The following is a 21,946-nucleotide window of genomic DNA, read 5'->3' as shown; positions in this document are numbered from 1 at the left end:
TCCCACGTTTGGTCATCAGAAGTATGTCATTGTTCGTAGCAAAGGACCAGATACTTTTGAACTTGTCAATGCTGAGACTGGACAACATCTCACTCGTAATGTGAAGTTTCTTAGTGGAGTTCCACGCATGGAGCTACCAGTTAATGATGACAATGACAACGGCTGCTTGGAGTCGGAAGAGTTCGCTGGGGCAGCGATGCCTCCTTTGGATCACTCGGATCTACAGTCTCGGATGATAGGAATCCCGCAGATAGTGGTCCTCCCAACTCAGCAATGGAATTGAGACGTTCAACTCGAACACCAAAGCCAAAGAGAGATGCTGACTTTGTTTATGACTAGAACATTGTTTTAGTTCTTCTATGTTAAGTTACGTTGTTAGAGTGGACTTTGAACTTTAAATAGGTTTGGATGGGATGTTATATCCGGGTATCCATGGATATTGCAGGCTTGGCTGCTAAGCCTAAGGACGTTTTAGATACGTTGGAATGTGACTACTTTCGGTGTAAACTCTTCTTGTATATTGGAGTCTGTTCCGTTACAGTTAAAGACTTTGCGACACTACAATAAGCTATGGTCCCCAACACAATATTATCAAATTTTAAACCCCACCCTACCGTCTTGTAAGTGGGGAGGGGAGGGTGAGACCCCTCACCCTAGAGGTTCACCATTCATGATCACTTGGACAACGTAAGCTGGTTTTAGGCGACGAAACCATCCTAAACATTGCCCTAGGGTTAGTGAGCATGATTAACATAGATTCGTATTCTTTTTTACAGCTGCGCTGCTCAAATTTCAGACATTCTATTTCCACTAAGTTTTTCCTGGCAGGGAGATGTAAGACGAAAAATTTAAACTGGGTTGAGCCCTGTTTCCTGGATCAGCGCTGACTGCTTTTTGAACTATTTAGCCTCAAGTCTGCTTCCTAATTCTATCCTGAAACATGAGGTAATGAGTAAGGGAATAAATTGCTTAGAATTCACTTTCATTTGTAAAATCAATCGCGTCGAGCGATTCAAACCAATCAACTTAAGAGAGTATCTAATAATAATCACATTGAAGTGCACCGGCTGTTGGAACCTTTTCAACAGCCCTCCTATGTCTCCTATTTTTGCACTACATATTAACTTAAGTTGAAAGTTAAAAACAAGCGAAATTTTTAACGTGAATCAGTTGAAAGTAGTCTAGGAAAGGTTTGTATAATAAATCGAGTTTACAAAACCAATAACGGAGAGAACTGAAACGAAATCCATGCAATCGCGACAAGTTTCGACAAAAACGCTCTTTACAAAACTAACTTATATTTTCAGGTCTCTTTGCATTGAAAGATGGCTTTGCTGTATTATTTTGGCTGACAGTGAAGATCGAGCCTTTTTTCGGGTTTTCTCCCCTGATCAGCTCGCACCATTCCACAATTCAGTCAGCTGAAATCTGGATTATCGTTGCTTCGCGTGTTTTGTAACGTGACGTGACAGGTGACAAATGAGATGAATCGTGAAAAATAGGTAACAGTATGCGTAATTCACTCGTGATTGGCAATTCGAGAACCGACGGGTCATATATACGAGGAACTTAGGCAGGACGACGAGAGGAGCAAAGTCTTGATGCAACTTGAGTCTGCTGCAAGTAAGATGTCTTCAACCCGTAACTCAAAGGATGCACAGGATTCACTCAGCGATGGAGCCTTTGAGGAACTCCAAGAGCACATTAATGACGTCCACGACATTCTGAAGCGGGAGACGAACAAGCTTCGCAAGGAGAAGAAAGCCTTCGATAAAGTGGCGAAGAAGCTCGAACATGTTCACTTTCCGAAGATGTTGAAACTGAATGTCGGCGGCCATGTGTTTACGACAAGTCTCGACACCATGAATAAACATCCAGGTAATTGTACTGTTACTTAGAACAAAATGATGTCTGTTAAATGATCTTCGATAGGTCGTGAAAGCCGGTTTGTAAATAAATATTCTTAAACACATGGCCTTACTGAAAACCAAAAGGTAGTAGTTAGGTTTTTTGTAGGACACGCAAACACTAACGAGATAAAGATGAGCTAAAAGAGAACCAGCGTTAGAGACGAAAAACAGCTACTATTCTCACAAATTTTACATTTTTCGCTGTCACATTGCGAATTGCCAAACTCTGCCACGCCGGTTAGCTTTGGTTCCCACAACTTTGTCGATAATTTGGATTGTGAACCGCTAAGATGTTCTTAAGATGACGTTTCGGTAGCCCTTCGTCAGAGAAAACTCGAAACACCAGCTTTAGAACATCTCCACGGTGGCCTATTAACATTAGAGAGATTTAGCACCGCGTTTACGTGAAACATAAACGGCAGAGTGACCACGTGACTTTGTTTTCCCGCCATTTTTCACGTTTGCTGGTCGCGTTTTGCCGTTTCCACGTAAATGAAACCTGTTTCGCGTTTGCCATGTACGGAAGATTTTCTTTCCTTTTTCTCTTACAGAGTAGAAGTTAATGGCTATGGAAAAGGTCACTAAAACTATAATCCTTGTAATTCATACAAGGGTCATACAAGGGTCATACAAGGGTCATACAAGGGTCATACAAGGGTCATACAAGGGTCATACAAGGGTCATACAAGGGTCATACAAGGGTCATACAAGAGTCATACAAGGGTCATACAAGGGTCATACAAGGGTCATACAAGGGCGCCTTCAAATCCACCATGACGTGAGTTCACGCAGAGTTAAAGAAGCAGGGTTCATGCTATTTTACCTGAGATGATTCGTCCTGCACGAAGCTATTTCTAAAATAAATAACTGAGCTCTACACGCAGCATTGAGCTGTCCGCGTCCAAAACGTAAATCATACTTTATCTTCTCCTTTATGCCTCTGGTACAGCTATGAAGGAGAAGATATATGTAAAGAAAAACATCCTAATATCCCAAAATAACAGTTAACAACATATGTTAGCTATACTGTTCTTCTTTTTTTTTTTTTTTTTTTTTTACAAAATAAATCAAGACCATGCCGCTTAGATTTTAAGAGTTAGGCGCAAATTGCCTTACGAACAATCTGCTCAAAGTGTGCGTATTATTTCACAACTGAAAAATGCTGTAATTAGAAAGGAAGAGAAAAGTAGCGTTCTTGACCAATTTTCCCCTGTTCGATAAACTCTAAGCTATCTAACTGTCCTCTCTGTGATATTATTTACACCTCTGTAACAGTTTTCCTAAACTATTTTCAAGGGAAATATAGCCTGGAAAATGTTTTGTTTTGTTTTGTTTTTTTTTTTTGTAGACATTTACGAATATTCTATCATTCGACTCAGCTATGTTCGTAAGAGTGAGAAATTCACACGCAATTTACCAAAACCAAGAGCGGAATAACGTTAAGAAGTACTTTGAGGAAGTCCTCCACTCTGTGATGAAAAACAGAATTTTCTTAATCGCGTTTGTTGAGACATACGTTACGGGCTGTGTGGCCACTCAGTAATAAATCATTCATCGTTCCCGGAAAATGAAATGATTAACGGAATCCGTTGTTTATGGTAACTTTGCTTATCTACTAAAAGCATTATTTTTTTCCGCACTGAAGTGTCTTGTTGTTCCAGTAAAGAAAGATGTCTTCGCCGAGAAAGCTCGAAGAAGCGTTCGACTTACCCAGTGCTGAAGCTTTTGAAGAAGTTAACAAGTACATTAAAGGAGTCAACGACATACTGAACCAGGAGGCGAAAAAAGTTCGCAAGGAAAGGGAGACGTTCGAAGACGTGGCGAAGAAGCTCGAACATGTCCACTTCTCGAAGATGCTAAAACTGAATGTTGGAGGACACCTTTTCTCGACAAGCTTGTCGACCATGAACAAAGATCCAGGTATCTTAGACCGTGTATCTTACCCACTGTTAAAGGATTGCGAAATTGATTCTAAATATTGCTATGGTGCCATGATATATCGAGTCACTAAGAGCGCCAAGGAGAATCTAAACGATGCAATAGAAGTCTGTTAGAGTATTAAAAAAGCTAATAGGTAGGAAGGAATCGAAAAGTAACGAGGATGGTGGAGACTGGTACTGATTACAATCTCCGCATTGCGAACCATTGAGTAGATCCCTTGAAGACTTATGAACTTTTAATTTTAAGTGATCGCTCGTTGGAAATCAAACTTCTCCCAGGTTAGCTGAACATCAAAAAATGAAAAGAAAATATCAAGCCTTGGAAGCGTATTTTAACCTCAAGAACAAAGCGAATAAAGAAGAAAAAGAGAAGGCTTTCCTTACTAATCCATTGAAAAATTCAGAAATATTTCGAGATGAATCAAATTTAATGCGATTTGTGATTATCATTTTTTTAGGTTCCATGTTACACGCTATGTTTTCCGGACGGTTTGACACCAAACCTGACGAGGATGGAACCTACTTCATTGATCGAGATGGAACCCACTTCCGTTACATCCTGAATTACCTTCGCACAGGGGAGCTTGTCGTCCCCGATGATAGGACTGTTCGTCATGAAGTGTTGATCGAGGCCAAATTTTATCACGTTGAAGGGATGATAAAAGCGTTGACACCAAAGCCTGTCTTTGAGGGGTCTGAGATCCTCTCAAGAGATCAAGGCAAAACTTTGATGAAGTGGTTGAAGAAAACTCCAGCCCTGGACAACGTCAGTAATAAATTATTATACCGCGCCTCTCGAGATGGCTGGAATGCCTCCAACTTTCATTCCTGTTGTGATAACAAAGGACCAACAGTTACAGTGATCAAGAGTGGAGATTACATATTTGGAGGGTATTCTCAACATCCGTGGCAGTCACCTGCGCATGGTAGGTCTTAGGTATTTAAGTTATATTTAGGAATTAACTCAAGATCTAGGACTTAAATACAATCGGATGTTCGTCTGAGAAAGATTCTCTCTCTTTCTTTCTGTCTCTGTTATCTCACCCTGTCAAGATGAGAGATCGTTTTACTTTCGGAAGAATAGAAACGTTTGTTGGAAACAGAAAAGTGAATTTCTCTCGCAGTTAACAGTATATTAAAAACTGTTCTTAGACCTCACAAACGCTTTTTTCTCGCGCCTTGCAAAAATATTAGAATGATAATAATTACAGTAGCCTCTATTTGGTGTTAAAATATCGCAACAAATGATGTCCATGAACAAATATCCTTGCAAATATTTGCGCCAGATGAAAGCTATCGCTCATTTATCCATTTATGTATTCTTATTCATTAGGTTCTGGATCGTTTAAAAGAGCACTAACATCGTTCCTGTTCAGTCTTGTAAACCCAGGTGGTCTACCACCAACAAAGATCTCTCTGACACCTGGAAACGAATCAAACTCCATCTATTGCCATAGTAACTATGGGCCTACATTTGGAGGAAACCACGATCTTTATGTCGCCAATGCACCGAATTCTGGCAACTGCTATACAAACCTTGGCAACACTTATCAGTGCCCTACAGGTCAGGATGCTCAAAAGTTTTTAGCGGGAAGTGGGAATTTTTCTGTCAGTGAAATGGAGGTGTTTGGTTTCAAGAAGCAAAACTAATCGAAAGTGAACTAAGATCAGTGGCTGTTCTTATCATATCTCGTTTACTTTTTATTTCTTTCCCTGTTTTACGTAGTCAGATATTAAAAGCTTTGCTGAGTTGTCTCGCTGGATAATGAGGTCTTTGTTCTGTCGGTGAGATGGATGTGTTTTGTTTTCAAAATGTAAGGCGTATGGCTATACTTTGTTGCGAGACTGACATTTAATATATAACAGTGTCTGTTTGTTAATTAGGGATCACATCTCGTTATCGATGATTTGGATAAGTTTTGTTTTACTGTAGGCTCACCACAGCTTATGGATTCCAACGTAGTACACTTTGTGAGGCAGATCAAAGACTGATAATCAAACATTTAAATTATCAACTGAAAAGACAGAGCGTAGAAAAAACCCTCCTTATGAAATAAATATGATAAATATGATGATGGATTGATGTTATCCTTCCTTTTCTTACATAGTCGACAAAACTAAACCGTGAAAACCAAAGCAAGAGAGGTGTATTTAATTTGAAAGAAAAAAAAAGCAGTCAGTTATTAAAGGGGAAAATTCTTGCAGCATGGTGTTCTGAAAATTTTCATGTTGTACATGAGGTCAAATTAGCGCCAATAGTTTCAGTTAAATGTGTGGATAATTAATAATTAAAAAAGTGAATAAAGTATTCTTGCACTATCGTTACACGGAAATGACTACGCTTTGGGATATACGCAAATTAACTTTTAATAGGAGATGATAACATTTAGTTGTCAAAAAACCCGCATCATGAAGCGAATTTCAAATGAGTGTCAAAGATTAACGCAACAGCCATACAGAACTTAGGGAACTAACTACTCTGTAAGATGTTTCCATCGCACAAGCCTGTAGATGCAGAGGATTCAGCCAGTGATGGAGCCTTCCAAGAACTCCACAAGCACATTAATGACGTCCATGACATTCTGAAGCGGGAGACGAACAAGCTTCGCAAGGAGAAGGAGGCCTTTGACGAGGTGGCGTAGAAACTTGAACATGTTCAATTCTCGAAGATGTTGAAACTCAATGTAGGCGGCCATATATTCACCACCAGTCTAGTAACCATGACTAAAGATCCAGGTAATTTCACCATTATCTAGAGTATAAAGCTTGTTAAAAATCAACGAACTTCGATAGGTCAGGAAAGTTTTAGTCGTCTTTTAAGTGAAGATGAAACGTGTTTTTTAAACACACGGAAATGCCAAAAGTTAGTGATTTTATTTTTTGGTAGCCGGAAATGTAGACACCTAGAGGTAGGGATGTGCAAACGAGAGAAGTGGAGAATGAACAACAACTGCGGGTCTAACAGATTTTACATGATACAAGGACATTGACGGAGGCTGTAGCTTTCACTTTGAACCAGTTGGCTCGAGAAATCACTCGTGCGCAAGGGCGCTTATAATTCAGTTAAGAAGCCTGTTGATTGCTGTGCTTTTGCCATTAATGGAGACAGGAAAGGCTCGGCAAAGAAAATTGCCGATGTTCAATTATTTGGCAAGGCATACAAACACTAAAGGGGTAAAGATAAACAAGCGCGAGAAATTTTAACATGATTCGTGACGGAAGCTAACACTTTCACTTTAAAGCGTTTGGCTCAAGGAATCGCTCATTCGCAAACTAACGACTCCTTCTGGGATATTGAAGAATTTGTTCATGCTTAGCGTGCGTATATCGAGTTATGGTGCACGTGGGAAGTTTGGAGAGCACGAAAAATGCGTAAGAGTAGCTCGAGGCGCAGCCGAGAGCTATTCTAGCTTTTTGAGGGCTCTCCAAACTTCCCGCCTGCACTGTAACTCAATATACGTACAGTTAAAAGCATGAGCAAATTCTTTTATAACAGAGCGATAACAAGGATTTACGCGAAGAAGCTTTTCTATTGTGATAGAGTACAAAATTCTCACGACGCACAAAAAAGTACGTCTTTATTTAGTTCTCATTAACCGAGCGGGAGGTCTGTGTGGGAGAATCTTGACCGAGGTTGCCAGTACAGACCTCACTGCGTTCGGTCTGTACCAGCGACCGAGGTCAAGATTTTCTCATACAGACCGACCTAGCTGGGTTAATATGTTTGTTATATGGCTGTGTCTTATATGCCAATTTTTTTATAGTCTTTGTACCTTTTTTTTCTAGACCGGTCTAGATGCCGGTCTAGATGGGAAAATCTAGACCGCTTTCAATATTGATTTCAGCCAATCAAACTCGTGAATTCGGTAGTTCCCAGTCCTTGTGAGACACACAGCCATATAATAATGGCTGGTAAAAACCATGCCACATTTTATACTTTGGTTTGAGCGAGTACAATTGATCCAGTTAACCAATAACTGCGAATAAATTTAAAACGCTCAACATTAATGGGATATAAAATGGATAAAACCAAAACTAAATTAACTCAAGTGTCACTATAAAATGTTTTAAAAGTCAAAGACACGGGGCCGAACAGTTATCAAGGGTTTGTATTTGCTACTTTTTGGATCAGGACTTAAATAAAAGGTCAATGCCTTTTGTAAAAACTGGGCAGTTCTTCGCTGGTATCTTCCATATTTTAAACAGAAGGAAAACTGCATTGCAGCTTACAGGACGGCAGCCAGGTACAAAAAAAAAAAAGCTCACTTCATCTTATTATTTACGCTCGGGCGTGCGTAAATAAAGATTTTGTTTATAGCGGTTCAATAGGACTTATATTGGGCAACATGCCCTCTATGTTTAACTTATAAATGTCGTTAAACGTTTGAAATATCCAATTTGAATTGTCTTTATGAATTCCAAAGAAAAAAGTTACAGACACTTTTTTTGACAGTAAAGAATGACTCTTCTAAGCAGATTACAAAGTAGTTACGTTTAGCCCTTTACACTCTAAAATCAGAATGCATTTTCTCTATACAGTTGTAGGTTCTATACGTTTCTTGTGGCACTGACAACAAAACCTTGTTCGAAAATCAAGACCTTCCTAAGTTGACGATCATTTCCTTTATTTAATTCATGTTGGAATTTGTCACAAATACGTTTTATCATAGAGCAAATGTTCTCGATTGGACTTTAAATTCAACGCATCAATCTACTGCGCATGCCTCGGGGAGAGAAACGGCTTTGGAGGGCACAAGAAGCCATTTTGGCGACGTGAAAATTTAGGAGCGTCCTTTTCAAAATATGCATAATAAGTAATTTTATACAAACTACTTAATGATTGTAAGATAACACAATGTTCAAACGCATTAAAGACAGAAGGGGTATGTTCCAACCACCCCCACCTCTCTCTCACACAACAGTGAAAGTGTCATTTGAAAAATTTTCCCGATGATAAGATATATGTTTTTCTTCCGCCTTGATGCAGGTTCCATGTTACACGCTATGTTTTCAAGCAGATTTGACACAAAACCCGGCGAGGACGGATCTTACTTCATTGATCGCGATGGAACACATTACCGTTACATCCTGAATTATCTTCGGACGGGAGAGCTTATCGTCCTAAATGATGAGATCATTCGCAGAGAACTGTTGGCAGAGGCCAAATTTTATCAAGTTGAAGGAATGATAGACGAGCTGCAACCAAAGCCTTCGGCAGTTCCAGTAGTTCAGCCGATTGTAGTTCAACCGTTCAAGGATTCAGTGATTCTCTCGTCCAGTTAAGGCTAGACTTTGATGAATTGGTTGAAGAACACCCCAGGCTTTCCTAACACTAATGATCAATTGTTATACCGCACTTCTAGAGATGGCTGGGCTGCTTCCAACTTTAATTCCTGTTGTGATAACAAAGGACCAACAGTTACAGTGATCAAGAGTGGAGATTGCATATTTGGAGGATATACTGCGCAATCATGGCAATCGCTAAGTAAGCGACCTTCTTATTAGCCCATCAAAATCTCTTACTATTTTTTCTCTCTATGATAGAGTATCCTGTGCTAACATTTTGCACGTACAGTTGCTGTTTTACTTTCCCTTTACAAATTATTCACGGAAGGGAGAAGTATTTTGCTCGGGAACTGCTGGGAAAATATAAAGCAAAACAAGAAAGTAAACTTGAATTGGTCAGGAAGTGCCACTTTTGCAATAATAAAAAAACCCCAAATTAGACTGACAATCAGTAACAGCTTGCTCCTGGAAGCTTTATAACCCATAGTGTGAACTTCATATACGAAACATCCAGTAAGTACCCTGTTTCACAATTTCCAAAATTTATAACGCTCAGAAAAAATCCACAGGACGATCTTATCAACCCCCTCTTCTTTCTTGTACAGTGATATAATAGAGTTGTCAGCCTGCTCTTATTGCCATGGACTAAGCCTTTTTTACTGACCATTCCCCTGAATGGGAATCTTGAGTTTTAAAGGAGTCCCTCATCTCAGAGAGACTTTTGTTGATGGGCGGGATTACTTCTTGTATTCTTTTACCTAAGTTTTGTCATTGTTAAAACCTACATAGTGAAATTACAGCCTTTGATGAAACTATTTTTAAAAAGTGTGACTAGTTAACTTCCTTCCTTTCAAGGAAGACTGAATTTCAGTCTCATTCCACACTAAGCTAAGGGCAGAGTGTTTTTTCAGAGGTCATGATGCACTGACCAGAATGTGACAACTCTCACCCACAAGCACAGACATTGATCATTGCCATGACAATTTCTTGTCGTGGTTTTATCCCTATTTACTTTTGAGAAATGGTATTGAACTAGTCACGTGTTGTGACTAGTTCAATGCTTGTATAAAGTAGCACGCGAAACGAAGTGGAGCATGAAACACACGAATTTTCATCTCAATGCATGACTAAACGTCCTAAACGTCCAGTTGTTTCCAAGAAATCGGAATACTGAGAGTTAATCAAAACCTCGTGCATTTTCCGCGAAATATGTAGACAAATTAAGAATTGTTTCATGCTTAGCGTGCGTATATCGAGTTATGGATGCACGCGGGGAGTTTGGAGAGCACGAGAGAAGCGTAAAGCCTTGGTCAAACGGCGCGTGATAGTCGATGATAGTTGATTCTCTTCAAACTATCATCAACTATCACCAACTATCATTCGCATGGTCAAACGGCCAAAAAAGTTCGTGATAGTTAATGATAGTTCACCGGCAGTCGCGCAAGCAAAGTCACGCGAGCAGCTAGTTCCAGGCTCTTTCCGTGTAAAATGTGAACGCTAACATGGCTTCGGGTGAGACAAACAAACTTGTTGAAGTATGAATTTATCACGACGAAAGAGGGCGGCAGCTTGCTTACTAGTAATCGATTTGTTGGAGGAATGTACGGAGAATGAATCTGGTGAGCGTTGGTAGAAGAGAGGACGGACAAAGGAATGGATTAAAAGGAGATACGAAACGGGGATATTGAAATTGGTGGAAGAATTGCGAGTGGAGGACACTGCCGCTTACAAGGATATGTTGCGAATGAACTTTGAAACATTTCAGGAAATATTGACTGCTATCGGGCTTTTGGCGGCCATTTTAAACGAGCCCGCCGATTGTCGGGGAAAACAGCTGACCAAAAACTATCATGAACTATCATGCGGGTGGTCAAACGAGAAAAACTATCATCGACTATCATGAAGAATTTGAACAAGCTCAAAATGAATGATTGTTGGTGATAGTGCCTGATAGTTGGTGGTCAAACGGAAGCGCGCGCTTCGACTATCATCAAATATCATCGACTATCATGTGCCGTTTGACCAGGGCTTAAGAGTTGCTCGAGGCGCAGCCGAGAGCAACTCTAGCTTCTTGAGTGCTCTCCAAACTTCCCAAGTGCATCCATAACTCAATATACGCACCAGCTAAAAGCATGAAACAATTCTTTTATAACATACGACAACAATTTGGGCGCTGAAAGACGTTTTATTTTTTGGATTGATTACAAAGTTCTCACAATGCAGTACAAAGGCGTTTGATCATTGGCTGGTTATAAACACGCCACAATTACTTTAGCGACAGTTGAACTGAACGCTTCATCTAATATCTGAAATTTTCGATGAAAAAGTCGTTTCTTCGAAAGTGAGTGATTTTTTTAAAAAAAGTCAAACTCCTTGATGAAAATGTAACCAAACAAATTCAAAGTACACAAGTTTTGGTAAACAAGCTTGGTTGGTAAAAGTCAAAGACCACTGAGTAGCGGGATTTGCATTTTTGACAACGATGTTCACATTGCCTTGTACAGTGTAATTATTGCCGAAGACGGACTCCAAGAAATTTGCATTCTTGTCGTGGGCCACCACCACACTTTTACTTTGACGGACAGTAGTACTGGTGAAAGAAGACTCGGTTGTGCCGTCGACAAGGCTGTTTGACAGGACCTCACTGCAACTGCGAAGCTGGGATGTCGATGGGTGCGTGTTGTAATGACTAAGGCTTTGCTCATTTCTGTGACGGGAGATCGCCATTATGTGCTTGTTTGGAATACCTGCATTACACCACAAAGTTATGGCTGTCGCCCTGACGCTGTGGTTGGTGTAGAGCTTCGACAAGGATGCTGCTTCGCTAATGTTTTTCATCATGGAGTCGAGCGAGTTAAATCCGACTGGACGCGCTTCATACCAAATGTTGTCGTCAAAACTCTAGTTCTTTCTTGGATATTGGAAAAACGACTCGCTCTTCTGGTTTAATTTGGACATGAACAATTTCAAGGCCTTGTAGCCGTCGTTCACGTCGTCTGTTTCGTACATTCGGGCCAATTTTTCGGTGCTTGAAACGTCGGCAATTCCACCAGGATGATTTTTGGTAGCTTCATCATGCGCCATCGTCGCGAAGCTGTGGCCAGTTGGGTCCACTTCAAACTTAAAGCTGGTTGTTTTCAGGGTCCTCTGGCCCTGTCGACCTCTTCTGCAAAAGAAGAGGACGATATGGAACCACACGCTACGGAGCAGAGAAAGTGGGCTGCTCAAGGCGAGAACTTGCGAGGATTTTAGCCGCAGCAAATCTTCGTATTCAATCGCAGGTTTGTGTTTTACATTTTCTTTTCCCTGACGCTTCAAGCTGACAACTGTCGCATTCAGCATTTCGTTTGACCTTTTAAGTCTTGGATCAGAAGTGAGCTTTAGGCCTTTGTTCAGTGTCGGTACATTCAGATATCTTTCAATGCCGTGACGAAAACCAAGTAGTGTAGATTTGCTGTACACATCTCCGGATTTATTTCTGGCCTCTGCGTAGAATCTGCGAAGGTTCGTTCTAGTTGGCCAGGCGACATTTGTTCTAGCGGTGTCTGTATTTTTTTCTCACTACACCAAGCTAAATTAAGGAAGAAAATAATGGTAATACCATTTAGTTTATAGACAATACGTGACTGCTGTTTTTAATCAACCATGTTACATTGTAGCTGTAATGTTTTTTGAAATGAAAGTTGCCCGAAAATGTTGGCGTCTCCGATTGTTTTCGGTAAGTTTTTTTTCTCCGATGGTTTTCGGTAAGTTTAACAAATGTAACAATAAAAAAAAGACGTCGTCAACAGAGACGTTTACCTTTAAAAGTTGCCACAGACCAATTTGTAGTCTTCTTAGTTCTTGCTGAATGTCTCTCAGCTAAAATTTTCTCCAGCTCCTATTCCGATAAATTCGGGAAACGGGCCTGTTGTGCTTCGTTCGTTTTCGTTGTGCTTGTTGGCTTGACTACTTACGGGAAGGTCAAAAGCCAAAGACAAGTTTGGTTGGTCTCCCATTTACTGATATCGCTTTCCGAAACTTTAACTAAAGGAACTCACACGACGGAAATTTTGTAGCTATTTTGAAACTGCACACGTCATTTTATTGAGCACGGCCGTGCGTACATAAAGATTTTGTTGATGATGGCGCAATAGGAATTAGATAGGACTACCGCGCGCGCTATGTTATAAGAAGCTTTTGTTCATGATTCTTGGAACAGTTTTTGCATTTGGTACCTGTCCATGTCTTGTTAGAGAGAGTTAAAATGCTTTCCAACCGTATTTCGAAGAAAGGTGACTCACACAAGTACAACGACGCGGAAAAAACGGAGCTGTCTTCCTCTGGCAGTTCAAAGAAGGATTTACCCGACGACGAGGCTCTGGATGAAGTGAACAAACACATTACTAATGCATTCGGTATTTTAAGGCGCGAGATAAGCAAGGTTCGCAAAGAAAAAGAAGCTTTTGAAGAGGTTGCAAAGAAACTGGAACATGTTCATTTCTCGACGATGTTGAAACTCAATGTTGGCTGTCATCTCTTCTCGACCAGTTTGGAAACCATGAATAAAGATCCAGGTACTTTAGGCATTAGTCAACGCATTTGCTGTGCATGTAATCAGAGGTCTGAAATTTAGTTATCGAAATGTTTGATTTGAATGGCTTTCAGCAATGGTTCGCTGAAAATGAAAGAAATATTGCGTTCTATGTTGTGAAAGAAATTCTTCATTGTCATTTTTTCAAGTAGTCCGATCTTAGAAACGAGTAATTAACCCTTTGCCATTTGTTCGATTGAATTTGATTTACAATTTGCAATGTGTCGTTGATCATCCATGGATTAAAAATGATTTTTCTATTCGTCATGATCTGTCAATTAAACACCTATGAAATATTCTCCAACTTGAAGCCCTATTTAAAGCATGTTCATATTTGGAAAACGTGCTTTGTCTGCTTTCCTATCGATCCCGTTGAACTTGTTCCTCATTACGACTTTTTGATGACTGAGGCAGCAACATAGAGTTTTCTGTTATCGTGTTTTTCCAGGTTCTGTGTTACCTGCCATGTTTTCAGGAAGATTTGACACAAAACCTGGCGAGGATGGAACCTACTTCATTGATCGAGATGGAACCCACTTCCGGTGCATCCTAAATTATCTTCGGACTGGGAAACTCGTGCTACCCGAAGATACAGTCGTTCGCAGGGAGCTGTTAAGCGAGGCCGAATTCTATCAAATTGAAGGAATACTCAGTGAGCTGAAGGCACAACCTTTTCAGGATTAAGTAATCCTCTCCTCAGAGCAACGTCATATCTTGATCGACTGGTTGAGAGACAGGCTTGAGAGTGCAAGTGACGACTACGTTTTGTTGTACCGCGCCACCCGGAATGGCTAGAATGCTTCCAACTTTCACTCCTTTTGCGACCGAAAGGGGCCAACAGTAACAGTTATTAAGAGTGGAAATTCCATCTTTGGAGGATATACTGAGGAACATTAGTATCAACCCGGTAAGTTTTTATGCTTCTTCCCAAATCTTTTAACAACAGAGTTAAAGCGACTAATTTGTTGCCCCATGAGGCCTGAGCTGTGTGCAATGGAATACCTGTGCGTGCGATGGAAATTGGGCACGAGAAAACCCATAACTCCTTGCTTTTCTTAATTGTAACCAGTCTCTCGTGCTTTCAACTTCGGTCATGTTAAGTTGCGTGTCTTAAACAAACTGACACGCGGCTCCAAACAGTATTCAGTTTATTAAGAAGACAGAAATTTTTTTCTTTTATGCGATTATGCAGTTAAGAATGGATTACACAGTAGACCGAGAAACTGACTACATCTAGGAGAGCAAAGGTTTTCAAATGCTCTTCCCAGTGAAGTAATACAATGCTACCGCTCATGCGATCAAGAGTGTTGCTCCACTTGAAGTTGCGATTCAAATCAAGTTTTACGCAATAATTCGAAAACATCTTGCTGACAAAAGTGGGTTGATCGAAGATGTTTCATATGATACCGACTTGGAGCGCAGAAAATAAGTTGAGTTCATGATGTGCAGTCTCGAAATAAAGATCCGTTGCTGAAAAAATTGAGCTTAATCTCTCGTTAGTGATTAAGGCCATGCAAAGGTTTTTAAATTCTCAGTAATTAGTATTCGCCGGTAACAAAACGAAAAAGGGCCTGGGATCGAATGTCGATCGCAAAGCATGCATGGATTGATTGGCTGGACAGGAAGACATGTTGACATACATGTGTTGTAATTTATCCAGTTCAAAAGAGACTAATTCAAAGCTGTTTTGAAGGAAAATGCCACATCATTTTAACTGTTGTGTGCCCCAGTGTACCAACAACTTTAGAAACAAACCAAATCTGGAATATTACAGGATTCCCAAGTGCGAAAAGGCTCGGAAATACTACAAAGTATCGCTTAGAAACGAATCGCTAAAGCTGGATTCTTCCCAAACGAGAATCTGTTCTGAACCCTTCGAAGGTGGCCAAAAACTCAGCAGAAATCATCTGCCAACAATATTTCCATGGACAAAAGAGAGAAAATCAAGGAGAGAAATCTTTAAGCATGACTTTGTGCCAAAGAAAAGGAAAGTCTCATCAGTTGTTGTATCTACTACTGATACTGACAGCAGTTACTCTGACAACAATGCCAACATTGTAACCCAAACAACACCGACCTCGACTGAATCACTGCACGAGGATCCATACTATACGAGAGAAGTTCAACCTGAGGAAATACTGAATAATTTTCGAGAAGAACAACATCAATATCTTTCTAAACACACTCAAACTGACATAGATTTGGCATCATTGGAAGAGGTATTGAATGAGGTATCTAAACTCAAAGAGGAAAACAAAAAATTGAGAGATAAATGTGACCAGTTAACAAAAGAAAACAAACATTTGAACTTTATTTCAAGTAATAGTGAAGTTTTTAATATTGAGAAGTACAAAGATAATCCTGATGACATTGCATTCTACACTGGACTCTCTGATTATGAAATGTTAATGATGTGTTACAACCTAGTGAAAGACTCAGCTAAGAATATAAGCTACAATTATGAAAGAATATACTGTGACTTAGAAAGTACAAAACAACCTGGCAGACCTAGAGCACTATCAGCATTCCAGGAATTCATAATGACTTTGGTGCGAATACGACTGGGATTGTTTGAGAGAGACTTGGGCCATAGGTTTAATGTTTCTCGCATGTCTGTTTCAAGGATAACTAACTCATGGCTGAGATTTTTGAGGTCAGAGTTCGAGCCACTTATACAGATACCACCTGATGATGTTTTGAAATTTCATATGCCGAAAGTCTTCAAAGAAATCTGTCCTGACACTGTTGTCATTGTAGACTGCACTGAGTTCCAGATGGAAAAGCCATCGTCACTCGATGCCCAATCTGCCTGCTATTCATCCTATAAGAGCACTAACACAATGAAAGCTTTATTAGGAATCACACCAAGTGGAGTTGTCTGTTTTGTTAGTGAACTATTTCCAGGAAGTACTTCTGATCTAGAAATAACAATGCAAAGTGGCTTTCTTGGCAAACTTAAAAGAGGTGACGAGGTAATGGCTGATAAGGGGTTTAATTGTCAAGATGAGTTAGCATCAGTTGGAGTTGTGCTAGTTAAACCTAATTTTCTAAAAGACAAAAAGCAATTTTCTACCAAAGAAACAGAACATAATAAAACAATTGCAAGTCTCCGTGTCCACGTGGAAAGGTTAATGGAACGTATTAAAAACTGGCATATTTTTGATCGTAAAATTCCCATTTCAATGTCACCTGTTGTCTCTGATATATTAATTGTGGTGGCTGCTCTATCAAATTTTCTTCCTCCCTTAATAGACTAATTAGATTTTGTACATGTTCATGGTAGAGTGCATTTCATTGTTGATGTGTGAAACACTTTGAAAGCAAAATTGTGCAAATTAGTGCATGTTTCACTCTTATAATGAAATGCACCCAAGGTGTAAGATAGAGCAAAAACACGAACTTTGAAATGATATTAAATAGTTATTGACAAATATTTAGTATGTAGTGACAAATTAATGATATCACTGGACCAGAATAGTTTTTAGTCTTGCTATAAAACAAATGCAATTGACAGAGACCACTTTAAATATATGGTACTGTCATTAAACTGTTCAGGATTGAGCACAAAGCAAAATGAAACAAAACTATTTATTCTAAACATGAACAAAAGCTGCAGAATATAATACATTACATGATAATATATTTGCTTGACGTTTTGATCTGATAAATCTTTAAATTGTTTTCCACACATGTGCAGTCTACACTTTGATGCATTAACTTTAACTATAACTAAATATATTATACTTTGCCTCTTTTGTATTCTTTTGTCCAGTGACAACTATTGTGGTTTATTAAACTTTGAAATTACAATAACTGCACAGGTATTTAAAAGCCACTTATTTCAATAAATAGTGCCTGTTATTGTTGTTAGTATTTTAACCTTTTTAAAGGTTACACTACATGTAGACCCATTATGTCCAAGATAATTAAAATTGTGCAACTTATATTCAAGACTGCAAGGTTTTCTTTTACACTGTTCTAAATGAATTCATTTAAATCAATTTAGGCACAGTCTATTCAAATCTCAACTGACATCTTGCTAACCCATATTTGACTCGAGGATATGACATCTCTGGTAAAACTTGTAGTTGAAAGAAATTGCAAAGTTTAGGAAGAACACTTTCCCAAAACTCAGAGTTGAAGTTGACTCGCTCAATGTATAGCTCATTTCCTGTTGATCCCTTGACTACAAAATCTGTCCATTTACGCTGGGTTACAAACATCTGTTGTTGTATTTGATAGAAATACTTATGTCCAGTGTTCATCTTTAGATGGTTGTCACCACAGTCCTTACATATTCTTCTTTGAAGCAGACCTTGTCTAAGACTCTCACTGTCATTTAACTGTATCAATTTCATTTCAAGAAGTCCAAGTGGTTGGGAAACATGAGGATCTGACACTAGACCATCAGGGGTGGCTGCTAAGAAACCATGGCTTTGGCTAATAAAAAGCCCACATGGCTCAACTGAAAGATTCCTGTAGCCTGAGTTATGCTTAGATGTAACATATAATCTTTCAATTTCTTCTTCTTTCTCTAAACCCTGATTCATTGCAAAACTCTGATACTGTTTATTATACTGTAAGACATCTGCAAGTGCCTTTGTTGGTGATGTAGTGGGCTTCAAAGAGGCAACCCGGTAACATTTCGAAGCTGTTATTCTACACTTTCTGTGATAATTCCAAAGCTTGTCCTCTGATTGTCCTCTAGTCTTTTGCTCAACTTTGGTAATTTCCTTTTCCTGTAGATTCAACTTTTTCTCAATTTCTTTGCATTTTTCACTTATTTCCCTTAGGGATGGTGGAAGGACTTTGAGCGGCGAAACAATGGTGTCTTCTTCTTTAACCTCTTGTGGCAGTATGTGACTCCAGCCAACAATGTTACCACTTTTGGTTTGATAGTCTTTGATAGTTTGTAACATATTGTTCACTTTGGCATCTGACCACTCTCTCTGATGTATAGCTCGAACATCTTTCCCTTTCTTGATATTTGGTGTTCTGTCAGTCTTAACTTGTTTGCTGTAGTCATGTTTATGAAATGACATGGCTGAGATTGGTGATAGAGGACCTTTTCGTTTCCTTGGGATATTCCATTTACATGGTTTAGAAGTACATGATTCTATGGAGATCTTTTCTCTTTCTTTGCAATATTCAGCCAAGGCAAAGAGAGTTGCAGACACATGATTACATCTTCCGTCTATTCCTGCTGGGCAACCACAATATGCTTTGAGTACTCCTCCAATACTTGACATTACTATTTGACATTGGTATATTAAGTTCTTTTTCATTGATGGGAGAACTTGGCTCTTTATAAAGTGCTTCCCACTTTCCTTTAAATGGTGAATAGAATGTACGTTCCCAGACTTATAAAAATTGAACCCCTTTACAAGAGGTTTAGCAGTTGAGAGTTGTTTTTTTGAGTCAACTGAGTCGATCATGTAACGCCAGATGGTTCCAAATGACACTTTAGGGAGAGCATTGAGATCAGAGTTGAAACCTTCTTTTGGAAATTTTCCATTTGTTTGAGGCTCTCTCTTATCAAGCAAACCAAGATCTGCTTTTTTCTTCATAATATTAGCGCCGTTGTCGGGGTCTCTAAGATATTTCTTGTCAAGGCCATTTTCTACATAGTGTTTTAGCCTATGCAAAACGATTTTAAATAATGTTAATGGAGTTCTAAGCAGACGATTTAATGTATAAAATCTTTAAGTGAATATGTTTTCCATCAGAAATATTAATGGTTTTTATGTGAGCAAAAGAAAGAGCTACGAAAAAGCTGAATTTGACCCTTTACCTACTGACTAAAGCTGACTTTTTACCACTTGTTTTCGCTCCCCTACAAATCAGCCAGCGCTTTAGCTGTACCACACTGCATGCCTCTACATTTCTGTTTTGCAAAAAAGCCCCAGGTATATCGTCTTCAGTTAAAATAAAGCCTTCTTCTTTAGTTTCTGAGAGCTTACTATCATTCGCAATGGACGCCATTTTGATTTCTGTCTAGCCAAACAATCCATGCATGCTTTGCGATCGCAGTTTCAGTCCCAGGCCCTTTTTCGTTTTGTTACCGGCGAATTGGGGTTTTATAAATCACAGTTTAATCTACATATCTTTCGTTGTTTTTGTTTAGCTAGTGGAGCCAGCTACAAAAAAGCCCCCAAATCGTTTCTGTTCAGCCTTGTCAACCCTAACGGTTTACCAGCTTCAAAGCTACCGCCGATAACTGGAAAAGAAGGGAATGCAATCTACTGTAACAATGGAAATGGGCCCACATTTGGAGGTGGCCACGATCTTCGTATTGTAAATGCACCAAATTCCCACAACTGCTTTGTCAGCCTGAATAACTCGTACCAGTGTCCTACCGGGCAGAATGCTGCCACTTTTCTGCAGGGGAGCCAGAATTTCACTATAAGTGAAATGGAAGTTTTTGGATTCATGAAGTAAAAGGTTTCTATGGCTTTGATTTGTTAGTTTTTCAGTTAATCGAGGTTCAGCGGCAGGTTTGACTTGTAACAAGTGGAGACTAAATCATTAAATTAAACGTTACGTTTGACGAAGATGTTGTATTTCTTGTATATAGTACGCACTTAATTAAATTTGCCTGAGCAGGTTTCGAAAATCATAGCATAAACGCGTTCAACTTCCCGGCAAGCATTTGAAGCGATGGAGTGAAACAGCACCATCTTGTTTCAATTCTTGGCGTCGCAAGGCAAATTCATGTGATGTTCATTTTCTATCGAAAAGAGGTAAAATAGCATTTAGTTCTGAAAAATTCTGAGAAGTTTCCTAGCCAGGCACTACCAGACACATGGCTAGTTAAAAAAAAATTGATAGTCAAAAATATGCCCTATCTAAAAGGTTTCAGCCCTGTTTACCACACCCTTTTTAGAAGCGTCGGAGGAAGAAGAGAAAGCATCTTTCAACCAGGGAAAATGAGAGAGTTCCTCCTTCCCCTGGATGGAACAAGGGTGCAAGGTTGAAGGACCAAGAAGTATGCTCCCTTAGCCATTTTTCCCCTTGTTATTAAAAAATACATTACATAGGTTATCTACTTACTGCCTCCCCATATTGGTCAATTCTAAGTTTTCACGAGACGTCATCAAAATTAAAAAATAAATAAATAAATAAATAAATAAGGAATTATCAGTCCTTATGACTTTTTTAGTTAGTACGTTATCAGAAAAGTTGAAGACTTGTCTTTTTTAAAAAATATTCAGTTTGATATGGTTGTTCGTCTAGGGGTAAAGCAAGGTTAAATTTCTAAGCTTTTGCGTGACACGATATTAAAATGCTGTGATGTCGATTAGAAAAAGTGGCTTATCTGCCAAGATTTCGCAATCTAAACAGCCCTTGTATAAAAAAAAAGTGCTCAAATGGGTGTTTACGAGCCCTTCGAAGACGACTACAGGCTTTTTATAGCAAAACTCGATGACATATGCTTTTGTCATCCTCAGGCCCTCATATTTGTGCCCCTCAGAGGGACGCAAACATGGAGCTCAAAACAAAGCCTTATGGATTTGAGTAAAACATTTCTCTGAATATCTCCCTCGCGAAACATCGCTCAGACCGTGACCTGAATCTTTGCGATCAGATCTGAATCTTTGCGAGACTGTTCAAATATTCATCTTACTTTCTCTCTTTGATTCTTGTGAATGACTCTATTTGTTAGATGGTTTTGATGATGGTGTGACAGCGACAAATCCTGCAATAAGCAACTACTGCCCTGGTTATCGCAGAAAATTAATTAGTTATTTAATCAAGAAGCATGCCTTTTGTAAAGCTTCTAATCATTCAAATAAATTGCCAAGCGATGGAGAAAAGAGGAATGGAATGAAAGTATGTTCTGCGAAAGGCGAGTTGGGCAAGATTCAAAATGGCGGGGTCCACAGCTCAATACAATTTTCAAAGGGCAATGTTGCTCCTTGGAATATGAAACGGTAATCAGTGCGGTAATTTCATAAACATTTTCAAGATGCGGAACTAAATGTAACATGTTTTCAGGAAACCACTTAAAGTGCCACTATGATCAAAATTTCGCATTGCCTTTTCTTTTCACTTCTGGAAACTAGAAGTAAGAAACACTTACCATGCCAAGTTTAATCGCAAAATCCTCACGAGAAGTATGATTATTTCAACCTTGTTTTTCGTTTTTGGTCGCCCGCCATTACTCAATTCAAAAATGGCCGCGTGTGGCAAAAAGAGTTGGCACTAGTTGGAGCCTTTCGGAAGTGACGTCATATGCG

At 39.3% G+C, this 21,946-nt stretch overlaps 6 protein-coding genes and 1 pseudogene across 7 annotated transcripts in view; 5 read left to right on the top strand and 2 right to left on the bottom strand.

Annotated features, from left to right (window-relative positions):
- Positions 1-370: 370 nt before the first annotated feature.
- Positions 371-21,946, top strand: part of LOC111339877 (uncharacterized) — a 50,578-nt gene continuing 29,002 nt past the window's right edge. The window contains exons 1-2 of one of the 2 annotated variants that reach the window (XM_088738187.1): positions 371-945; positions 1,308-1,878. The gene's annotated coding sequence lies outside the window, so the exon portion shown is untranslated. Of the gene's footprint in view, positions 1,879-21,946 lie in introns of both variants that reach the window. The other variant, XM_088738188.1, reaches the window with a different exon arrangement.
- LOC111339885 (uncharacterized) lies at positions 3,418-6,171 on the top strand. Its single transcript, XM_022946613.2, has 3 exons — positions 3,418-3,830; positions 4,309-4,776; positions 5,184-6,171. Exons 1-3 carry the CDS (start codon positions 3,581-3,583, stop codon positions 5,498-5,500), a joined length of 1,035 nt encoding a protein of 344 aa, XP_022802348.2. The 5' UTR covers positions 3,418-3,580; the 3' UTR covers positions 5,501-6,171.
- Positions 6,262-10,154, top strand: LOC148720781 (BTB/POZ domain-containing protein KCTD6-like). Its single transcript, XM_088738194.1, has 2 exons — positions 6,262-6,586; positions 8,838-10,154. The coding sequence occupies exons 1-2, from the start codon at positions 6,520-6,522 to the stop codon at positions 9,131-9,133; spliced, it is 363 nt and encodes a 120-aa protein (XP_088594320.1). The 5' UTR covers positions 6,262-6,519; the 3' UTR covers positions 9,134-10,154.
- LOC111320334 (uncharacterized) lies at positions 10,793-12,832 on the bottom strand (annotated as a pseudogene).
- Positions 13,164-20,256, top strand: LOC148720778 (BTB/POZ domain-containing protein KCTD6-like). Its single transcript, XM_088738193.1, has 3 exons — positions 13,164-13,692; positions 14,158-14,616; positions 19,834-20,256. The coding sequence occupies exons 1-2, from the start codon at positions 13,383-13,385 to the stop codon at positions 14,391-14,393; spliced, it is 546 nt and encodes a 181-aa protein (XP_088594319.1). The 5' UTR covers positions 13,164-13,382; the 3' UTR covers positions 14,394-14,616; positions 19,834-20,256.
- Positions 15,265-17,655, top strand: LOC148720780 (uncharacterized). Its single transcript, XM_088738180.1, has one exon. It carries the CDS (start codon positions 15,407-15,409, stop codon positions 16,964-16,966), a length of 1,560 nt encoding a protein of 519 aa, XP_088594306.1. The 5' UTR covers positions 15,265-15,406; the 3' UTR covers positions 16,967-17,655.
- LOC148720779 (uncharacterized) lies at positions 15,992-19,724 on the bottom strand. Its single transcript, XM_088738182.1, has one exon. It carries the CDS (start codon positions 19,274-19,276, stop codon positions 17,723-17,725), a length of 1,554 nt encoding a protein of 517 aa, XP_088594308.1. The 5' UTR covers positions 19,277-19,724; the 3' UTR covers positions 15,992-17,722.

This window comes from Stylophora pistillata, chromosome 11 (assembly GCF_964205215.1).
Source record: "Stylophora pistillata chromosome 11, jaStyPist1.2, whole genome shotgun sequence".
NCBI classification, from domain to species: domain Eukaryota; kingdom Metazoa; phylum Cnidaria; class Anthozoa; order Scleractinia; family Pocilloporidae; genus Stylophora; species Stylophora pistillata.
This window is presented reverse-complemented; position numbering and strand designations above follow the sequence as displayed.

Coding starts and splice junctions, on each gene's coding strand:
- LOC148720779 (XM_088738182.1), bottom strand. CDS start 19,276: ATGAAGAAAAAAGCAGATCTTGGTTTGCTTGATAAGAGAGAGCCTCAA.
- LOC148720780 (XM_088738180.1), top strand. CDS start 15,407: ATGCCACATCATTTTAACTGTTGTGTGCCCCAGTGTACCAACAACTTT.
- LOC111339885 (XM_022946613.2), top strand. CDS start 3,581: ATGTCTTCGCCGAGAAAGCTCGAAGAAGCGTTCGACTTACCCAGTGCT. Junction 3,831..4,308: donor GACCATGAACAAAGATCCAG/GTATCTTAGACC, acceptor TCATTTTTTTAG/GTTCCATGTTACACGCTATG. Junction 4,777..5,183: donor GTGGCAGTCACCTGCGCATG/GTAGGTCTTAGG, acceptor CTTATTCATTAG/GTTCTGGATCGTTTAAAAGA.
- LOC148720781 (XM_088738194.1), top strand. CDS start 6,520: ATGTTGAAACTCAATGTAGGCGGCCATATATTCACCACCAGTCTAGTA. Junction 6,587..8,837: donor AACCATGACTAAAGATCCAG/GTAATTTCACCA, acceptor GCCTTGATGCAG/GTTCCATGTTACACGCTATG.
- LOC148720778 (XM_088738193.1), top strand. CDS start 13,383: ATGCTTTCCAACCGTATTTCGAAGAAAGGTGACTCACACAAGTACAAC. Junction 13,693..14,157: donor AACCATGAATAAAGATCCAG/GTACTTTAGGCA, acceptor GTGTTTTTCCAG/GTTCTGTGTTACCTGCCATG.